This window comes from Aotus nancymaae, unplaced genomic scaffold (assembly GCF_030222135.1).
Source record: "Aotus nancymaae isolate 86718 unplaced genomic scaffold, 86718_ANA_hifiasm-v0.15.2.pri h1tg000059l, whole genome shotgun sequence".
Classification (NCBI taxonomy): Eukaryota; Metazoa; Chordata; class Mammalia; order Primates; family Aotidae; genus Aotus; species Aotus nancymaae.
Genome location: NW_026988473.1, coordinates 18,462,486 through 18,484,248, shown reverse-complemented (window position 1 = coordinate 18,484,248; position 21,763 = coordinate 18,462,486). Strand labels below are relative to the sequence as shown.

The 21,763-nt window shown below is 37.0% G+C and overlaps 1 protein-coding gene across 3 annotated transcripts in view; it reads left to right on the top strand.

The window, feature by feature from the left end:
• The window catches only part of TTC17 (tetratricopeptide repeat domain 17), a 135,386-nt gene that overhangs the window by 52,002 nt on the left and 61,621 nt on the right, over nucleotides 1-21,763 (top strand). For all 3 annotated transcript variants that reach the window (XM_012452388.2, XM_012452391.2, XM_012452392.2), the window contains exon 16: nucleotides 3,694-3,880. In XM_012452388.2, coding sequence (XP_012307811.1) covers nucleotides 3,694-3,880 — 187 coding nt within the window. The remainder of the gene's footprint in view (nucleotides 1-3,693; nucleotides 3,881-21,763) is intronic.

Below are 21,763 nucleotides of genomic sequence, written 5' to 3'. Positions count from 1 at the left end.
TTCTCAGGGAAAATTCAATCCACTAGGTAACCTTGTTGATTCTGTTTTCAAGATATGCCTCAGATTTTCCTACTTATCATTGTCTCCACTGCTGTCCCATCCAAACCACCATTATTTTTGTCTGGATTATTTTAGAAGCCTCTAAACTGGTTTCTCTGCCATTGTCCCCCAGTCTGTTCTCATACAGCAAGCAGTGAAATGCTTATAAAAAGTCAAATGTTATTTGTTGGCTCAAATCCCTGCTGTGGCTCTCCAAAGAACTCACGGGAAAATACAAGAGTTTGTAATGGTATAGAAGGTCCTACATGACCTTGTTACTTTTCTGACCTTATCTCTGTCAAGTCATTTTAGCACATTCTATTCTAGTGTCACTTGCCTCCTTATAGTTCCTTGAACATACTAAGCATGCTCCTACCTCAGGGCTTTTGCATTTTCTGTCGTCTCTGCTTGGAGTACTTCATCCCACCAAGATTCTTCATTGTTTGCTCCACCTCCTTAAAGTCTTACAAATACTAACTTCTCAGTAAGTTCCTCTCATACTACTCTATTTAAAATGGTGCACCCCTGCCCACATCTAATACGACCTCTATTTCTTCCCTCTATATATTTCTCCATCCCATTTTACTCTCTGACACCCCCACACTAGACTGTAAGGTCTATGAAGGCAGCAATTATCTTATTTTCTGCTGTATCCTCAATGTTCAAAACAATGCCTGCAACATAGTAAACACTCAGTACTTATTTTTTGGGTGAAGAAATGAAAGTTCAGCTTTTTTTCCAAAATGTTAGCCAGTTTATCTCCGTACAAAATATTTTTTTACAGCCATCATTTTGTCATAGGGGTAATTATAACACTTTGTTTCCTTATGCAAAATATAAAAATACATTTTAAATCTAAGTATAGGATTTAATTTTGTATCTGGGTGTGAACTACTAAGTAATAGTTTGAATGTAATCTGAGCTGCTTAAGGTTAGACCTCCTTAATCTAGAATACTTTTTATCCCTGGTTTGGTTACAGTGAGGCATTTCTGATGATCTGACAGCCTGAATCAAAAGCAGGTAATTGGATAAATCATAAGCATTGTTTTTCATAGGGATTTATTGTACAGTTTGAAAATATAGTATTCTCAGATCTTTTTAACTATTTTTAATGATAAATTTAAACATACGGTTTGCAGTCAAGCAAATATAAAAACACTAAAAATAGATGTATTTCAGTTAAAATGGCCTAAACTGAATACTTTGGGCTGCTTATAAAAGCAAAGTCTCAGCAAACAATTGGAAAATAGCATACAAAGTACACTATTTACAGGTGCATCAAGAAAACATCAGATCTGGTGTGGTAGCTCACACCTGTCATCTCAGCACTTCAGGAGGCCAGGGTGGAAGGATTGCTTGAGCCTAGAAGCTCAATACCAGCCTAGGCAACACAGGGATATCCCATCTCTACAAAAAAGTCAAAAAAAGTTAGTGGTAGTGTGCACCTGTAGTCCTAGCTACTCGGTAGGCTGAGGTGGGAGGATCTCTTGAGCCCAGGAGTTCCAGACCATCCTGGGCAACAGAACAAGACCTTATCTCAAAAATAAAAAAAGGAAAAAGAAAACATCATATATCTAAGAATAAACCTAAAAAACGATGTGTAAGATTTATATGTGACTATAAGATATCACTAAGAGAAGACATATATCAGGTTGAGCATCCTAAATTCAAAAATCTAAAATTCCAAATGTTCCAAAATCCAAAACTTTTTGGTCACCAACCTGATACTCAAAGGAAATGCCATTTGGAGCATTTTGAATTTTGAATTTTCAGATTTGGGATGCACAGCCAGTAAATATAATAATATATTCTAAGATCTTAAAAAATCTGAAATCCAAAACATTTCTGGTTCCAGGTATTTTGGGTAAGGGATACTCAACCTGTAAATGGAGATGTACATTGTGTTCACATTAAGAGAGTCAGTGTTGTTCAGATGTAAGATCTCTGCAAATCGATTTGTAGATTCAATTCAATCTCAAACACCTAGTAATTGCATATATGTGTTTGTGTATTAATAAATTGATTCTAAAATCCACATAGAACTGTACCTAAAATAGCCCCCCTCCAACACACACACACACACACACACACACACACACACACACAAATGGGGGAAAGGGATGGAGAGGAACAGAGTTGGAAGGTTTATATTACTAGATTTCAAGATTTACTATAATTAAATGAGTGTGGTATTGGTACAGAGATACTCAAACATATCAATGGAACATAATGGGGAATTTAGAAGTAGACCACCATGTATATGGCCACTGATTTATACAAAGGCATACCTGTAGTTCAACGAGGGAAAAACATTTTGGTTTTTCAATAAGTTAGTTCTAGAGTAATTGGATGATATCCTTATGAAGAAAAATAAGAACTTTGACTTCTACCTCACACCATACACAGAATTAATTTGAAGTGGATCATGTACCAAAATATGAATGATAAAACAGTAAAGCTTCTTTGTGAAGACATAAGAGAAAGTCTCTATGACCTTGCAGTAGGCAAAGATGTCAAAAAGTACTAAGTATAAAAGAAAAAAATAAAAAGCTGAACTTCACTGAAATTAAGAAATTCTGTTTATCAAAAGGTACCATTCAGAGAGTAAAAAAAGCAAACCATAGAGAAGACTTTTGCAATACTTATTTTCAACAAAGGAGTAATATATAATATACACAAAGAGCTCCTTCAAAGCATTAAGGGCAATCTAATTCTTTTCGACAGAGAAAAGAACGGGCACTTCAGAAATGAGGATATCCAAATGGCCAATAGGCACCTGAAAAACAAAACCCTCAACATTATTATTCATCAGGGAAATGCAAATTCAAACCACAGTTAGACACCACTGCAGCTCACTAAAAAAGCTAAAATTTAAAAGACTGACAATACAAAGACTCTGAATTCTCACACTTGCTGGTAGGAGTGTATATTTGTGCATCCATTTTGGAATACTATTTGGTTATATCTACTAAAACTAAATATACTCAAAGAAAATGAGAACAATATGCCTATCAAAAGACAGTTACAAGAATATTCATAGTAACTTTATTCATAATAGACAGAAAGTGGAAATAGCCCAACTGCCAATCAGTAGAAGAATGAATGAACAAGCTGTGGTATATTTTTATGTTGGAACATTACACATCAGCTTAAAAAAGAATGAGCTACTGATGTACACAGCAGCATGAGTGAATTTTGGATTGAGTGAAAGAAGCTACAAAAGGATATATGTTTCATGTACTCATAGGAGAATATGCAGTTTGATTTCATTTACCTGATGTTCCAGAACTATGATGACAGAAGTCACAATATCACAACAATGATTACTTCTGTGGTTGGATTGCCCAAGGGAACTTCCTGGAGTACTGAAAACATTTTTTGTATCTTGAGCAGTGTGGTGGTTACAGGGATATATACATATGTAGTTTATGTTAATCCTTTATGTATTTTTTATCTTAACAAAAAAGTAAACAATAAATTTACATGTATAACACAGTTTAGAATTAGCTGGTATGAATAAAATGGACAGTTAGCAGTAACGTTTATGGCATAACCTAAAAAGAGTCAAAAGCCATGTACTGTAAACATTTTGTAACTCCCAGAAAATATTAGTTCATTAAGATTTTGCTGATTTTTTTTTGTTTTGTTTTCAGCCTCTGACCTATTTGAGCCTGGGAAATGCTTACCTTGCTCTGAAGAATATCAGTGGGGCACTTGAGGCCTTTAGACAGGCCTTGAAATTAACCACCAAATGCCCAGAGTGTGAAAACAGCCTGAAGTTGATCCGCTGTATGCAGTTTTATCCTTTTCTGTACAACATCACTTCTTCTGTCTGCAGTGGTAAGCAACTGTTAAATGGTGACAAAATAATGAGCCCAGCCAGAGTTCCTGTTCTGATCCAAAGAACACAGAAAATGATTTTCTCTATTTAGACCAAGGATTTTAGATAACTAGCATAATTCCAGATGCATAAGAAAGGATGTTAATTCCTCACTTACTATAAGTGAGGAATTAGCTTTTTTACTTGGAGTATTAAAGCTTAATTCTCTCACAGAACTCTGGTTAAGATGTTAATTCCTCACTTACTATAAGTGAGGAATTAGCTTTTTTACTTGGAGTATTAAAGCTTAATTCTCTCACAGAACTCTGGTTAAGAAAGGCTGACTAAAATATGTGGTATATTCAACTGGGATGAATAGGCTTTGCGATTTTTTTCCTCCTCTCAAAATCTCTGGTGTTTTATAATGACTGATATTCTTAGTAAAGTATATTTTTCCTGTCCATGAAGTCAAAGTATACAGTTTGAATTGAAGCAGTTCTTCTGTAATCTCAGTCACTGAAATATAGCTCCTTGTCTTTCATTGAAGGTGATTCAGACCTTTACTATACCTTTAATATATTGACCCGACATTAAGTAGCATCTTTCTCCCTTCTTCCACTCTCTCCCATGGCATATATATGGGCATATATGCATGTGTATAAGTGTATCCATCTGGGTAAAGCTAATGTCTAAAGCTATTGCACATTCATTATTAGAACCTTCTAAGAATTACATGATATTTGGTTCTCTATTTGTTTAACCTTCACTATAAGAAAAAAATAAAATCATGAATTTTAATTCTATGCCTTGAATTGGGATGGGTGCAGTTTACATATGTGTGGATCCTCAGTATCTAGACGTTGTAGAGTGCACAGTGTGTGTTTTGTTAATATTCAAATTAGATTATAATATTTAATCAGATGGATATTAGTTCAGCTCCTTCACTTTTGATATTTAAAAACACTTTGGGAGGCCGAGGCGGGTGGATCACGAGGTCAAGAAATCGAGACCATCCTGGTCAACATGGTGAAACCCCGTCTCTACTAAAAATACAAAAAGTTAGCTGGGCACGGTGGTGCGTGCCTGTAATCCCAGCTACTCAGGAGGCTGAGGCAGGAGAATTGCCTGAACCCAGGAGGCGGAGGTTGCAGTGAGCCGAGATCGCGCCATTGCACTCCAGCCTGGGTAACAAGCGAAACTCTGTCTCAAAAAAAAAAAAACAAAAAAAACAAAAAAACCTGACATCCACTTACTTCTGTGACTTGTCTAAAAGACTTCAATAATTATTAGTAGATTTGGGACCAGAAAGTGGTGTGCTTGAATCACTATGCCAGAATGCCTTACAATTTTAATAGAATGACAGACTGTAAGTAGTGTTTTTCTTTTAAATGTCAAAGCCCAGTTATTTACTGAAGAAACCAAGAATCTCCCAGCAGTATAACTCTATAGCTCTGTTGTGGATCAGTATGGAGCACAATCTGAATTAAAGTTCTTTTATGAATACCAAAGGCCTAAAACAGTATAGCAAGGCAATAGAGTGGAGTAGCCAGCACTAGAATCTTACATGAGTTTGAACTGCAGCTCTACCATTACATTTTTTTTTAATTTTTAAATTTTTTATATTTATGGATACATAATAGTTGCATTGCTCTTACCATATAGTAGATACTAGATAAAAAGTAAGCCATTAGACATTCATAGTGAATACATGGTGCTCAGACCTTTAAAGGTGCAAATTGTGAATTTTATCTTCTTAATCCTGGAAGATATACTACGGTTTGTTTGTTTTTTTTTTTTTTTTTTTTCCCAGTTCTTCTACATCATCTCACAACACCGTAGTCTTTTAAAGGTTGTGGGCTACTTAAGAACAGCCTTATAAACAGGATTTTACTTTTTCAGTGAGCTTTTTCTATTAATACAATATCTTATTTTCTTTACTATCATCTCCCTCACCTCTCTTGGATTTTATTTCTGTTTTTGAGAAGAAGGGTTTTGTCACTATATACGTACAGTGACCCTTTTCTAAAAGGTCTCTTCCTTAGCATTAGTTTCACATGTTTTTATTTAGTATTTCAGTTTCTTGAAATGTATTCTTAGTTCACGTCACTCATGTCAAGAGAGGGAATACAGTTTTCTTGAACTTTTTCCCCAGAGTGTAACTTCAACTAGTCCAGAAAACCAGTAACTTGGAACAGATCTTTCTCAGAGTTGTGGTATCTGATAGTCCAGAGTATTCAAAGAATAATATTAGGTAGAATATGATAACAATAAAATAAAATAATTTGACATGGAAAGACAGAATACATTTTTTTTAATAATAGTTCTTTCAGAGGGAGCTCATCAATAAAAAAAATATTTAGCACCGTATTGTAATTAATGAGTTTACCACATTTAGTTAAAAAGTCTGCTCAAACTTGCTGAGGCCACCGGAAGAAGTTACTTGATCCTAGAAAGTATGCTGTAGTGTTTGTTTTTGTTTTAAATTCTACTGCATCTTCTCAGAGTGCTGTGATCTTTCAAATGTCATAGGTTACCTAAGAACAGCTAATAGTCTGTTACTGCTGGTAGACTTAAAATCATTCTGATATGAATTAGAAAAGAATCCAACATTTACTAACACCTAAATAAATACTGTTACCTCTTAATGAATTTGAATGCTATAGCATTTTCTAGGTTTAAAAATGCATTAGTAGTAGTGAGACAGTTTCAATATTGTGTTTTTCTTTGGCAATGATTTTGAGTTACTTATTTCCAGAGTAATCCCGCCCATTCATAGTTACTTCTCTGAGTTGTAGTTTTGAAAAGCTAAAACTTGAAAGAAGCCAAACACCTTTATAGAAACCAGGAACTTCTTATGTTTGAAATCTAAACAGTTCCTTCTATTCCAGTTACCTTTGAGCTTTGCTAAATAATTGATGAAAAAAAGAAAAAAACCTCTGAATGATGATTAGCATTTCTGTACCTTTTCTGAAATCAGATGATTCTGTTTGCCTTTACCTTTTTCATTTTTGTAATACTGAAGTAAGTTTTATAAGGTACCTTGTCTGACATTGTCTAAGTTTTTATTATGACAGTAAAAAGGTTTCAAGAGAGTGACAAGGCTAGTGATTCTTTTTCCATATAATAGTCATGGAATTCCTGATAATTGTTGGCCAAGCACAGTGGCTCATGCCTGTAATCCCAGCACTTTGAGAGGCCAAGGCAGGTGGACCACCTGAGGTCAGGAGTTCAAGACCAGCTAGCCAACATGGTGAAACCCCATCTCTACTAAAAATACAAAAATTACCTGGGTGGTGGCACGTGCCTGTAGTCCCAGCTACTCAGGAGGCTGAGGCAGGAGAATCACTTATACCCGGGAGGTGGAGGTTGCAGTCAGCCAAGATCACACCACTGCACTCCAGCCTGGGTGACAGAGCAAGACTCTGTCTCAAAAGTAAATACATAATCATTTTTACAGCAACTATAATATAATATAATATCTTAAATAGTATGAACTACTGGTAAAAGGATGGGCAGTTTAACATTACCAAGTATTTTGTTATTTTTCATATATAATCATGGAATTTTTCATGCAGATTTATGGTTTGTGTTTCTTGGAATGACTATGCAAGTTTTAAATACTGTTTTGTTCAACTTAAAAATACACAGTCACTATACTAAAAAATTTTTTTGTACTTACAAAGACTTTATAGCTAAAATTGTATTGATTAGTGAAAAATTATTTATCCGACAGTGTTTTCAAACTTTTATTAACCTAGAAATCAATGTAGTGGCTGCCATTTGTTAGATGCATGTGTTCTTATAGCAACTGTTTATTATCATCATCTCTCCCTTTTTTGAATAAAATTTTATAAATCCTGGTCTTTTATAGGTAGTTTTATATTACTACCATTTCAAGGATGCTGTAAGGAGAACTTAATACATTGATTTTTCACTTGCCCACTCTTGAATTGACTGTAAAAGTTAGTGTTTTCAGTTTTGATTAAACATCTTGTTTGGGCAGTTTTAAAATACCTACGGTTTTCCACATTTATAGGCTTGTTATTTTACAATTTTATTTAACTTAAGCAGAACTGAATTGGTTACTGTAGCAAACTCATTCTTCCATAACAAGGTTGTCCTTTTAAAAGTAAAATAGAATCTGTTAAACTTAGAATGCTTTTGAATATAAGCAAAGTCTATGAAGTGCTCAGTACTAAAAAAACAGCCTTTTTTAATTGGAAAAAATAAAAGTGTCACAGAGAATGAAACTCCATGAAACAATAAAGGTTATCTTTTCTATAAAATGGAAAATAACTTTTAATAACACTATGAGCAAAATGATTAAATATTGAATCTGTAGAAGAGTCCAGAAATATGTTGATTTGGCACTACAACACGATAGTGGATTTTCCAAGCATTTATTACTGTAAAATATTTTTGAAATACTAATCTGCAAATAATTTACATCTAGCAAAGATATTTTTCTACTACTAAAGTAATCTAGACTGTCTTATTATATCTTTGATATATATGATTTTACTTTATTTTTAATAGTTTATTTTTCTTATATTAACATAAAACCAATGGTTGGTTTTATTTATTAGACTTTTATGCCACAAACAGTAAAATTGATGTTTACCGAATATAATTAAACATTGACCCCAAGATTTCTGAGCTCTGATCTCTTCTTAATTAATTGAGGCACATGCCTACTTAAAAAATTGGCCCAGATCCTTAGAAAGTATGAATAAATGTTATGCAGAAGAACTCAGACTTTAATGTTTAGGTGTTCCTATAATTGTATGCAAGTTTCTCTCTCTAATATGTATTTGATAGCTTTTGTCTCTGGAGAAAAAAGTAGAATTTTCAAATCATGTGCATAAGACTTAATATCTATTCCAGTGTGTAGATGGATTATCTTGTCTTCTCTTCACAGTATTTCTGTGTTTATAGCATCTATTTATGTAAATCATATCTCCTTTTATAACTTGTTTCATTGCCTGTAGTTCTAGTCTGTGTTCTTCAACCTAAATTTCTGTAGATTTATAACTTGCAGCTTAAAGCAATTTTACAGAGTTCAGATGTTGAAGAAGAAGAAATCCTGCATTTTGCTGCCCTCCAGTGGATATTCCAGCATATCCTGCAGTTAAGGATCTTTGCTTTATCACATTCTTTTACATTCTTTTATAAGAATTGGTGAAGCTATCTGCTTTTTTAAAAGATATTCTCATAGACCCTGTTTTAATAGCACTTTTTTTAGAGGCAGGGTCTCACTGTGTTGCCCAGGCTGGAGTGCAGTGGCTATATTCACAGGCTCCATCATAACACACCATAGCTTCTAACTCCTGGATCAGGCAGTCCTCCCATCTCAGCCTCCCAAACAGTTGAGACTACAGGTGTGTACCACTGCACCTGACTCTTACAGTATTTTAAATATGCTACTAGTTAGGTCACCTCCATTTATTTCTGTAAAAAGAATTAAAATTTTGGTTAATATATTGCATATTTTAAAATCCTGAGATGCAGGTATATCCTGAAACAAAACCAAATGTACTTCTGTGTATGTAATGCATTTAAATCTGTATATTTCTTTACTTAAAAAGACTATAATTATTTGGTTAACAGTTTTTAACATGTATCTTTAACATGTATTTAACATGTGATAGAGGAGAGAATAGGAAAAACAATTATGCATTTATGCACCTATAAGCAAAGGTTGTGATTTACTCAAATTACAGTCAGTCATTGGTGGAGCTGAAACTAAAATGTGAGTCCCTCTCTTCCAGGGCCAGTGTGGTTCCTGTGTATAATTCTTCAACTAGTCATAAACTATTCCACTGCCATAATTGAAAGATTGAAATAATTCATATTTGTAGATTCTTGGGACATTTTATGAAAGTGGTATAATCACTACACTTTTTATGTCATCCCTCAAAAGAGATACATTTCTATATAAAACATGGATCTAAATATGAGGGGCAGTCATAATGAACCCCAAGAGCACACCTAAAATCGTCTCTCTCAGTTTAACATGTCATTCTGATCTTTTCTGAATCTTGCATCATTAGATTGCCACATAGCCTTCTATTTTACGTGCAAGAGCTTATGGCTGTACTTTTGTAGCATTAGCTTAGTAGACAGTATTTTTCTTTTGGGATTTCCAGCATTTAGTTTTTATGAACAAAAGGGATGCTTTTGGTTTTTATAAGAACTTAGAGACAGTATGTATGAGGTTCTGATGACCAATGGTTTTATACTTCAGCCTAGAAAGGCGTTATATATAAATATTTGTTGGTTTTAATGTGAATTTTTTGTTCTGCATGCCCAAAAAAATGTGTATTCTTTTAAAGAATGAGCCTACTGGCCCTTTCCTAAGATCTTTTCACAACTATTCATCCAGTCATTGTAGGTTTAGTCTGGCCAAATAATACTTAAAAAATAAGAAATTTGACAGAGGATATAATCTTCTAAAGCAACAATTTGTTTTCTTTCACCCAAAGGAAACTGGGTGTGGTTTATTCATTCATTCATTCATTCAATGAATATTTACCTACTATATTCCAGTCACTATTCTAGGAATTGAAAACCAAACAGAAAATACCTTCACCTCTTATAGAGCTACATTTTAGTAGAGGGAAGCAGAGAGTAGATAATAAACATAATAAATCATTTAATTAGAAAGTGGGTGCTACGGGGAAAGTAGCAGGAGGGGTTGGGGTCAGTAAGGGGGCCCCACTGAGAAAGTGACATGACATTTGAACATAGACTTGAGGGAGGATAGAGGTTCTAAGCCATGCGAACATATAGCATAAAAGCATTTCAGGCAGAGAGAATAGCGTTGCAAAGGTTCATGCAAGGAATAGCAAGGAGGGGTCTCCATCTGCCGTGGAGATGTAGGAGATGAAAGCAGAGATAAACATGGTGGAGGATAGAGCCACTTTTTTATTGCCTTGCAGACCATTCTAACAATTTGGGCTTTTATTCTAAGAGAAAGATGTATGACAAGGAACTGGGTGGCACAGCAGGAGGTGAGTGGTAGGCCAGCAAGCAAAGCGTCACCTGCATTTTATAGCCCGTCTCCATCACTCACATTACTGCCTGAACTCCACCTTCTGTCAGGTCAGTGGTGGCATTAGATTCTCATAGAAGCATGAACCTGTTGTAAACTGTGCATCCGAGGGATCAAATAAAGTGCAGGAAACATGTAATACGCTTGAATTATCCTAAAACCATCCCTCCCACACCCCAGTCTGTGGAAAAATTGTCTTCCACAAAAACAGCCCCTGGTTCCAAAAAGGTTGGGGACTGCTGACTTAGAAGATTTTGAACACGAGTAAAGTGAACTGATTTTCATATTAACGTAATTCCTCTGGTTGCTCTGTTGAGAATAGAATAGTAGGGTAAGAGCAGAAGCATGAAGGCCTGTTAGGATGCTGTTGTAAAAATATCAGTGAGAGATTGTATTGGCCTGTACCACTGGAGTGGACAGGGAGAAAGTGAGAAATGATCTTATTTGGGATATATTTTGAAGGTAGAACCAATAAGACACTACTAGAAAGGGATGTGGGAAATGAAAGAAAGAGAGGCTAAGGGTGACTCTTAAATCTGGAACCTGAGCAATCAGGTAAATAGTGGTGCTATTTAATGAGATAATCAAATCTGGGAAACAAGAAGATTTGGGGAGAAAAACAAGTTTGGTTTTGGGCATGTTAAATTTGAGTTGCCTATTAAGTGTTTAAGTAGAGATGTTGAATTTGTAGTTGGATACATGAGTGTTACAATGGTGGGGAAGAGACCAGGCTAGAGTAATAATTTTTGGGTCATGGACATATGAATGTTTTTTTAAGTCATGAGCTTGGATGAAATTACCTCAGTAATTACTATAAAAAGGAAAATGGGTCAAAAATTAATTACTAGGGTATTCTAGCCAGCATTTAGAGGTCAGGAAGAAAAAGAGCAGTAAAGGAGTACCCAGTAAGCTAGTAGAAAAAACATTCAAGTGTTTTATCCCACAAGCCAAGCAAAGAAAATGTTTTAAGGAGTTGTCAAGCATATCATTATTATTATCCCAGCATGCTATATCTTGAGAGATTGAGCTGGATGTGGGCAGAGAATGAACTACTGCATTTAGTAACATGGAGATTGGTAATCTTGTAAAAGCTTGTGTGAAATAGGTTTTGATGGAAGTGAGGATGGCAAGCAACTCTTAAGTTTTGCTATAGTGAAGAGCAGGAAAATGGGATACAGCTGGAGGAGGCTGTGGGGTTGAAGGTATTTGTTCTAAGAAAGCACTGTAGCATATTTCAATAGGAATGATCAAACAAAGTGGGAAAACTTGAAGATGCAGCAAAGGGATAATTGTAGAAGCAGAATTATGGAGTGGGCAAGAGGGGACGAGATCCAAGCCACAAATGTAAGTGTCGTTATTAGGAGGAAGGATGATATATAGGTAAAGTTGTAGGAATGTTGAAAGATTTGATGGTGGGACTTCTGATTGCTTCTCAGCAAAATATGAGGTGACTTGTCAGTGAGAATGAAGAGGTACAGAGAATGTTGGAGATTTGATGAGAGAGGAAAGACTGAAAACAGTTGTCTCAGAATGCAAATTAACTAGAGAGGTTTCTAACTTCGGAAACTGGACAGGTGTTAATGTTGTTAAGAATGGGACCACAGAGGAGAAATCATCTATGCATTGATGTTGTGCTGGGAATAACAAGTTCAGTGATAGACATGTTCATTCGGAGATGCCTCTGATTCCCTCAGAAAGAATGTGCAGGATGTGAAGAAAATGCCAAGAACGGAATCTTAGAAAATACTAACATTTAAGGAATAGAGTCAGTGAAAGTGAATAAATAGAGGCCCCAGGAGACCAGGGTCATGAAGTTTAGAACAGAGGGTTTGAGAAGGACAAAGAAGACAATAGTAGTGTGTCCTGTATTGATTCATTTGCAAGCTTTTAGTTGGTATTTTAATTTTAGAATTTATGGTTTATTTTGATGGGCATTAGAAAAAATATATAACTGGTGCATAAAACCTGTTATTTATGAAAAATGGTAATGATTTTCCCTTTTAACCTAAATTAGTGTAATATTAAACTCTAGATTCGTTAAAGAAAAACATTATGTAAGTAATGGTACTGGTAGCTGTGGAAAAATCATGATAATAATTGGTAAATGAATAAAGTATTGGAAGCTCTGGATTTAACAGTTTAGAAATCATTGATGACTTCATGTATCAAAAGCATTTTCTATAAAATGGGGAGATACCTACACTAAAGCAACATGAATAAATTTTAGAATAATGGAAGTATTAAAGTGAGCTCTCTATATAATTGAATTACTTTTGGAGCTATTAGCATAGTTTCTAAAATACAGCTCATATTTTATCCTGTCACTTAGTGACTAAAATAACTTTAAAGCAAATTGGAGATGATACCAAGAATCTTTTTTTTTTTCTTCCTGAGATGGAGTCTCGCTCTTGTCACCCAGGCTGGAGTACAGTGGCTCAATCTCAGCTCACTGCAACCTCCACGTCCCAGGTTCAAGTGATTCTCTTGCCTCAGGCTCCACAGTAGCTGGGATTACAGGCACCCACCACCACGCCTGGCTAACTTTTTTTTTTTTTTTCTTAGTAGAGATGGGGTTTTGCCATGTTGGCCAGGCTAGTCTGGAACTCCTGACCTCAGGTGATCCACTCGCCTCGGCTTCCCAAAGTGCTGGGATTACAAGTGTGAGCCACCTTGCCCAGCCAGGAATCATTCTTTAGAAAACATGTAATGATGATAGAACACAAATCAGGAAAGCTTTCTTTAAAAAATTCATTTGCTAGAAACATGAAAAGGTGGCTGGGCATGGTGGCTCACGCCTGTAACCCCCGCACTTTGGAAGGCTGAGGCAGGCATCACCTGAGGTCAGGAGTTTGAGACTACCCTGGCCAACATGGCAAAACCTGGTCTCTACTAAAAATGCAAAAATTAGCCAGGTGTTGTGGTGTGTGCCTGTAATCCTAGCTACTGGGGAGGCTGAGGCAGGAGAGTCGCTTGAACCCAGGAGGTGGAGGTTGCAGTGAGCTGACATTGCATCACTGTATTCTAGCCTGGGCAACAGAGTTAGACTTCATCTAAAAAAAAAAGGACACATGAAAAGGTACTTTCGTATTTTTAATAAAATAGTAGAAAACCTTGATGGGCTATTGAAGAAATAGGTCATTTCTCGGAAGGATAGTCTAAGCCCTGTCATATAGTATACACAAAGGAAGTAGTCTGATTCTGTTTCACCAGGACTGTTGGAGTTGAGCCACTGTAGACTTGGCTCTGATGCCCCAAGAGGACTGAGACCAAGGGCAGCAAATAAACTATCACTTTAGACATTCTACTAGCACTTCCTGGAGGCACCCAGCATGGGGTAGCATTGCAGCATGTCACTCAGTTATGGAATACTTATGTTGATTAATTTAAAAATAAGTTACAGGCTAGGCGCAGTAATTCATGCCTGTAATCCCAGCACTTTGGGAGGCTGAGGTAGTCGGATCGCTTGAGGTCAGGAGTTCGAGACCAGCCAGGCCAAAATGGTGAAACCCCATCTCCACTAAAAACACAAAAATTAACTGGGCATGATGGTAGACACCTGTTATCCCAGCTACTTGGGGGGCTGAGGCAGAAGAATAACTTGAACTCAGGAGGTGGAGGTTTCAGTGAGCTGAGACCATACACTGCATTCCAGCCTCGGTGACAGAGTGAGACTGTATCTCAGTCAGTCAGTCAGTCAGTAGAAATAAGTGACAAATTTATAAGCTGCATGAATTACAGAGCTTAATGCTTTAAGTATGCAAATGATCTGTGCCAGTGTTGGGAGTTACTATCTTGAGTCTCCAAAAGGAAGTTAGTTATATTTTTGAAATAATAAGTTTAGGTCACAGAAAAAAAGCAGTTTCTCTATGTTCTGTGTGTAGTGTGGGCACACGCACTGGAAAGCGTTGTTAATCATATTTTATGTTCACTTATCTGCTGATAGGATTGAAAGGTTATATATAGACATCTTTCTTTGCATAGGCTCCTTTCTGCAGCAGGAGCTTGTTGTGATTTCCTGAACTCACATCACAAAGGACAGAGTGATTGTACACACCACCAAAAAAATATGGAAGATAGGCAAGATGGGGTCCTTTTTATATAGTTCCCACTGGTCACTGAACAAGGTATTTTTGATATTGTTTGTTGCTGCAGTTGTATTTCAGCTCCCTGATGGGAACTGAAGGGGACTGACTTGTTATATACACTTGTGTGTAGTGAGTTAAGCAAGTTCATTGGATGTTGTCTAAATCTTCACTTTTCATTCATCATTCTAGATGTTTTGGAGACAGTTTATATCATGTTAAGTTTTGCCATCTCAAATAGCAAGCATTTATACAACTCTTCTCCATTCACAAAGACTATTCTAGCTGGGCTTGGTGGTGTGCATGGTAGTCCCAACTACTTAGAAAGCTGAGACAGGAGGATCACTAGAGACCAGGACTACGAAGCTGTAGTGCACACTGATCATACCCCTGCTCTCCAACCTGGGAAACATAATGGAACACCTGTCTCTTGAAAAGATAATGAAAAAGTTATTCTAATTGGCAAAATACACCTCCTATTCTACATTAGTAGAGTGGGCTCTTTTTAAAATTTCTAAGTGGTTTGTGCCTCAGAAAGTTATTTATGTTTGCTTCGAGACAATTGAAATGAATTCCTAGTTTTAGACTATTTTTTAAAAACAGCACAAACTATGTAAACCCCTTTACAAATGTAATCATTGGATTGTCTCTACTCAGTTCCGTGGCTTGATGGATATAAAGCAGCGAGTCTGATAATCATTAGAAAAGAGTATTAGTGAGATTTTAAAACACTTAAGACCGAGGATGCCTGCCATATGTATGTGTACGTGTGTATGCTGTTTGGGTTTTTCTCCCTCTTTTTTCTTTAATTGTTAGTATTTATTGCTAGTGGTTGAATTTATTTCATACTGAGCTACTCTTTGGCCAAGAAAATCTCAGTAATCTGTCACTTTTTCCTAACCAGCAAAGCTTATTAAGATCTCCAAGATGCAGGAGAAGTTTAAATCACATTTCACACCTATTGAAGAGACCACCGCTTTGGATTTGTCTTCCCATTTAGTTGTCTTTTATAGGAAGAAACCTAAATTTGTCATTCGAATTTTGCCATCCTTTAGACCTCTTTAGTTGTCAGGCTTTGATAACCCAGTCAGGTCCCAAATATACAGTGAGATGATTACAGAAAATAATAAGCACAATTTACCTAAGTACATTTCAGGAAAAAGAGCTAGAAGTCCGTGGCAGCTGATGGGGTACTGCTGTCAAGCAAGTTTTCTGATTCCTGCTGCACCTCAGTAATAGTAAAGCCCTGTTTCCCTTGATGATGAGAAATACAGCTAGAGAAAAACCTAATATGAACAAATTAATAATTCACCACCCCTCTCACAGTACGCTGGCTGAAAACCATAAATGTTAAAAGTTGGGAGAGACTGAGTAAGATCCTGGAAACCATGTTATTACATGCAAAGTGGCCACTGAGGTGAGTGTCCCCAGGTGACTTTGGTGACATAAAGCAAGAGGAAAAAAATGTTACCATCATGTATTTTTCACTTTCCTCTTGATCATGCATTGGCCGTAGGTACTTAGGTGTAAGTAGTTACCTTCAAATCAAAGCGCGTATCTTAATTCTGTATCCCTGAGGCAGGATCTGCAATCAGGGAATTGGGAAACTTTATTACTGAAATCCATCCACAAGGCTCTGCTCAAAACGTTGTTTGGTAGAGGGACTTCAGTGTGTGGGTGTGGGTGTGTGTGTGTGTGTGTGTGTGTGTGTGTTTGTTTTTGAGACGGAGTCTTGCTCTGTCGCCGAGGCTGGAGTGCAGCAGCGCAATCTCGGCTCACTGCAATCACCTCTGCCTCCCAGGTTCAAGTGACTCTCCTGCCTCAGCCTCCCAAAGTGCTGGGATTACAGGCGTGAGCCACCACCCAGCTATGGATATTTTTTTAAAACTAGTTTTGCTGGGCATGGTGGCTCACACCTGTAATCCCAGCACTTTGGGAGACCAAGGTGGACAGATCACAGGGTCAGAAGTTTGAGACGAGCCTGGCTAACATGGTGAAACTCCGTCTCTACTAAAAATACAAAAAAATTAGCTGGGCATGGTGGTAAGCGCCTGTAGTCCCAGCTACCTGGGAGACTGAGGCAGGAGAATCGCTTGAATCCAGGAGGCGGAGGTTGCAGTGAGCTGAGATCGCCCCACTGCACTCTAGCCTGTCAACAGAGCGAGACTTATCTCAAAAAAAAAAATCTAGTTTTAATATCATACTTACTACCTCTCCCAGTGCAAAGGACATTTCCGAGTGCTTGATCTTTTTCCTTCTATCTAGGACTTATGAGGTATTACTAGACTCAAATCCTGACCAATTATGGAATAACTAGGATCTTGGGTTCTCATTTGAAGATACTGTCTTTGTAGTTCACTTAATTTGAGGAGTAAAAAAGACGAAATAACCTTTGTGACTTCATTAGCCTCAGCCTTGCTCTGTATCCTTGCTCTAGGGAAAAAAGACAAGCCTTATAAGCACAAAAAGTGCTGGGCATAATTAAGGATTGGTTTCTGCTCTAAAACAGCTATGAGAGTCTTGTTAGAGAGTTGTGTGATATACAAGGTCTGTTGGTTTAAATATCATACTTACTACCTATACCAATGGTACATAAATACCACACTACCTAAACCAAGTCTAGTTTGGTAGTAAGCTTTAAATACCAATACCATATTGAAAACTTTGGTTTAAATATCATACTTACTACCTATACTAATGCAAAGGACATTTGATGGGCCTAAATATCATACTTACTACGTAAACCAAATCTGTTGGGTTTCCTACTAGATCACTTTCCTCTGCATCAGCAGGTGACCACTCACAGCAGGGAAAAGGCGAGGCAAGTGATAAACACTAAAAGTTGTGAGTAATTAGGAAATCTAAGCCCCCTCTGACCTTGTAGGCTTGTTATAAGTTTAAGAATTGAGTGAAGCAGACTTACTGCAAGAGTGTTTGACTGAATCAGAAAGATATGTTGTATTTTAAGGTCACTGATTATAAGAACTTTAATAACATTTGCCTTTTGCAGAATCTATGGGAATTGTACCACATCTTGGTCCAAATGATGATGCCATTGCGGGTAGTTAATTTTCTTTGCTACATACATCCTGCTCTGCTAGTTTGATGAGTTAGCATGCGTTATTTTCTGCAGCTGTATCCTATAACTCTCCAGCTCTTTCCTGCAACACATACACACAAAAGTAATAGTTTTACCCATCTTTCAAGAGCCACTTACACCATATGCCTTTACCTGACCCCTTAATTATAAGTAATGTGTAATCAGACATTTTAACTGTGCCTCTCCTTTGGTTCCTGTGACTTGCCATGATAGTTATCTGTGTACATCGCACAACTCTCTAACAAGACTCTCCTAGCTCCTTGAGTGCAGAAACCAATCTTTTTTAATCTGCATACCCCAGCTCACCAAGCATTCCATACCCTCCCCCCAAAGTTTAGCACATAGAATATTCTTCAATGGCAAACTGGCTGATGATATTTCGAGTCTGAACTACTCAGATACCTAAGTATTAAAACTAATAAAGAGTAATTAACTTGTATCCACCCAAAGTTTGCCCAGAGTACTTCCTAGGAAACCCTCCTCAATATACATAAGTAGATACAAATCTCCTTTTAAGGTCTGCAGCTCCCACTATAGGAGAGAGAAGAAAAATGGAATCATATTGTCTTACTGGTCCACTAGGAGCTGACACATCTAACATGTAGCCTGTATTGTCCCACCTTCAGTCCTCACTGTTTTTAATGAGAGTTATAAACTAATGTCCCTCTTGACCCTCATTGAAAACTAACACCTATAGGTCAGTCTCAGGAAGTCTGTTGAATTTGTTTCCCCAGTATTCTTGCTTAAAGAAAAGTTCCCTAAGCTGAAGTAAGCCAGAGATTTGATTTAAAAAAGAAAAAAAAGCTATGTCAGTTGATTTTCTTTTTCAATATAATTTCTGCATGGAAAAGTCTCATAGTAAACTTATAATGAATTTTAACCTTGCTTTAGAGATGTAATCTGATCTTTTACCATTCTAGAAGTACTTATAACGCTGAAAGCCTGGATTCATCATTAAAATAGTTTCTAACACAGACTGCGTGTCATGGAATCTGTGTCTCAACTCGTGCTGACTTGGCTTCTTATGCTTTAGTCATTTAGGAGAAGGCCATATGGCAAGACCAAAGGCCAGATTTATAGCCAGTTCTCCTTTTACTGCTCTAAAAGGGGGCAGGGCATATGGGATACAAGTTATGTAGGTCTGCAGAAACCTATTCAGCTCTAAATTCTTGAGCAGAGCAAATTCCATACGTGACCATTTGTGAATAAAGTATTTCCCAGAACAGAATTCAACTCCAGAATATGTAGTAAAAGGGAAACACACACGCGCACCCATGCACACATGTACATACATTCATATTTGGGAGTCACATACTTTTCTTTTTTTTTTTTTTCCTGTAAACTCTCTTCTGGCTTAATCATCTCACCAGGAGAGATTGCTGATTTGGTCTTTAATATGGTCTCTTTTCTCTTTGCCATTGTACTTTTGAGGTCAGTCAATACAAAACCATTATTTTAAAACCTTCTGCAAAAAATTTCATTCAGTAGGAATTACTGAATGAGAACAGGTCTAAGGAGCCATTATTTCTGTTCAAATAATTTTTTTTCTTTCCCAAATAGAGAATAGAACAGGGCAGAGGAGGTGAGGCATCTTCATTTGTCTCTCAGGTGCAGTCATCAGCAGCTTAGGTTTCACCCAGATTCAGGTTCTGTGTGCTTATGTTAGCAGTGGTTTCATTCATGGTGTTTCCCAAGAATTCCCTGACAGTAGGAGAGTAAGTTTGTCTCTCTATTTCAGAGTGAAAAATCCTGGACACAGAGACAAATTGAGTTGCCCAAGTTTATATGGTAAGGCTGCAGCTGAGGCAGGATTTGAATTTATACCATGGAAGTGTTCCTCTTGGCTAAAGGTCTGTTAGACTCTGTTACAGTCTCTGGAGGTGAAAATCATAAAGGTATCTATTCCCAGTAAGGTATCCTTCTTCCTCAGCTGTACCTATTACTCTCTGTGGTGCCAAAGTCCCACGTGTCACCTATAGTAAAAGCATCCTGGTAGTTTTATATAACAATGGTGAGCAACTGAAAGATATATTTTTGTTCACTTCATGGTATTTTGCTACCTTTTCTAAGAAACAGATTATATTTTACTAGAGATAAATATGAAATAATGCTGTGAAGTAGCTTAAATTATAATAAAAGGAAAAAGTCACCGTGTGTTTCTAAGCTACTTATTTCCAAAAGAAATTTTTATAACTACATAATTTTGAGTGCAGTTAGGTAGAAAGGTAGGGAGAAAAGTACTAGATAAAAAGTTACTCATATCTGTTAAAAGGATGATGTTGTCTGTATTTTCCACCTAGGTACTTTAATTGAATACATCAGAATGTTTCCTGTAAGGTGACTTTTCTGAAAGGCAGAAGAAAGGAGACTATAGAGTGTAGTGTAAGCCTATTGGAGCAGGGATAGTAGGAAAACCTTTAGAATATTCCACTGTTTCACAAAGACCACTTTTCTAACATCTTTGCCTTAAAGTTTGAATTATAGCTTGTATTACAAATCAGTTTATTATTTATGTCTTAGAAATTACTTATAAATTGCATAGGAATATGACTTACTGTATGAAAACAAAAAGTATGTTGGGGGGAAGGACTGAAGCAAGGTTAACAAACTAGAGGGGGCTGGGCACAGTGGCTAATGCCTGTAATCCCAGCACTTTGGGAGGCCACAGTAGACAGATTGCTTGAGCTCAGCAGTTTGAGAGCAGCCTGGGCAACACACTGAAACCATGTCGCTACAAAAAATAAAAAAATTAGCCAGGTGTGGTGGCACGCATCTGTAGTCCCAGCTACTCGAGCAGCTGAGGTGGGAGGATGGTTTGAACCTGGAAGGCGGAGATTGCAGTGAGCCCAGATCATGCCACTGCACTCCAGGCCAGGTGACAAAGCAATTGTGATCTCAAAACAAAAAACAGAAAAAACCTAGAGGGAGGGAGTTATTAACAGCAAAGAGGTAAGCGACTATAGGTAACATGGTACCTGTAGTCTGTTTTCATATTTTAAGGCAGTGAATTCACTCTGTCTACTAAAATGTCCTTTAGAGAGCACAAAGCAGACTGTGAGACTAATTTCTAAGTGTACTAAACATTTTGGGACTTAGATATGCTAAGGATTTTAATCTGAATTAATTGCTGCTTTCTTCTAAAAGATTGGTAGAAATGGACTCTATACTGCCTCCAGCATCCCCTGCATACACACACACACACACACACACACACACACACACACACACACACACACACACACACAGTTGAAATTAGGCAGATACGCTGATAACTTCTTTTTCTTTTCTTTTCTTTTTTTTTTTTGTTATACTTAAATTCTGGGATACATGTGCAGAATTCAAAGTATAATAAAGCAGATCTGGAGCTCAGCAGTTTGAGCTCTGGGATACTATGTGTATCTACATTAGGTATTTCTCCTAATGCTATCCCCCTGCCCCCCTTCCCCTGACAGGCCCCGGTGTGTGATGTTTCCCCTCCCTGTGTCCATGTGTTCTCATGTTAAATTCCCACTTATAAGTGAGAACATGCAGTATTTGGTTTTCTGTTCCTGTGTTAGTTTGCTAAGAATGATGGTTTCCAGCTTCATCCATGTCCCTGCAAAGGACACGAACTCATTTTTTTTTATGGCTGCTTATTATTCCATGGTGTATATGTGCCACATTTTCTTTA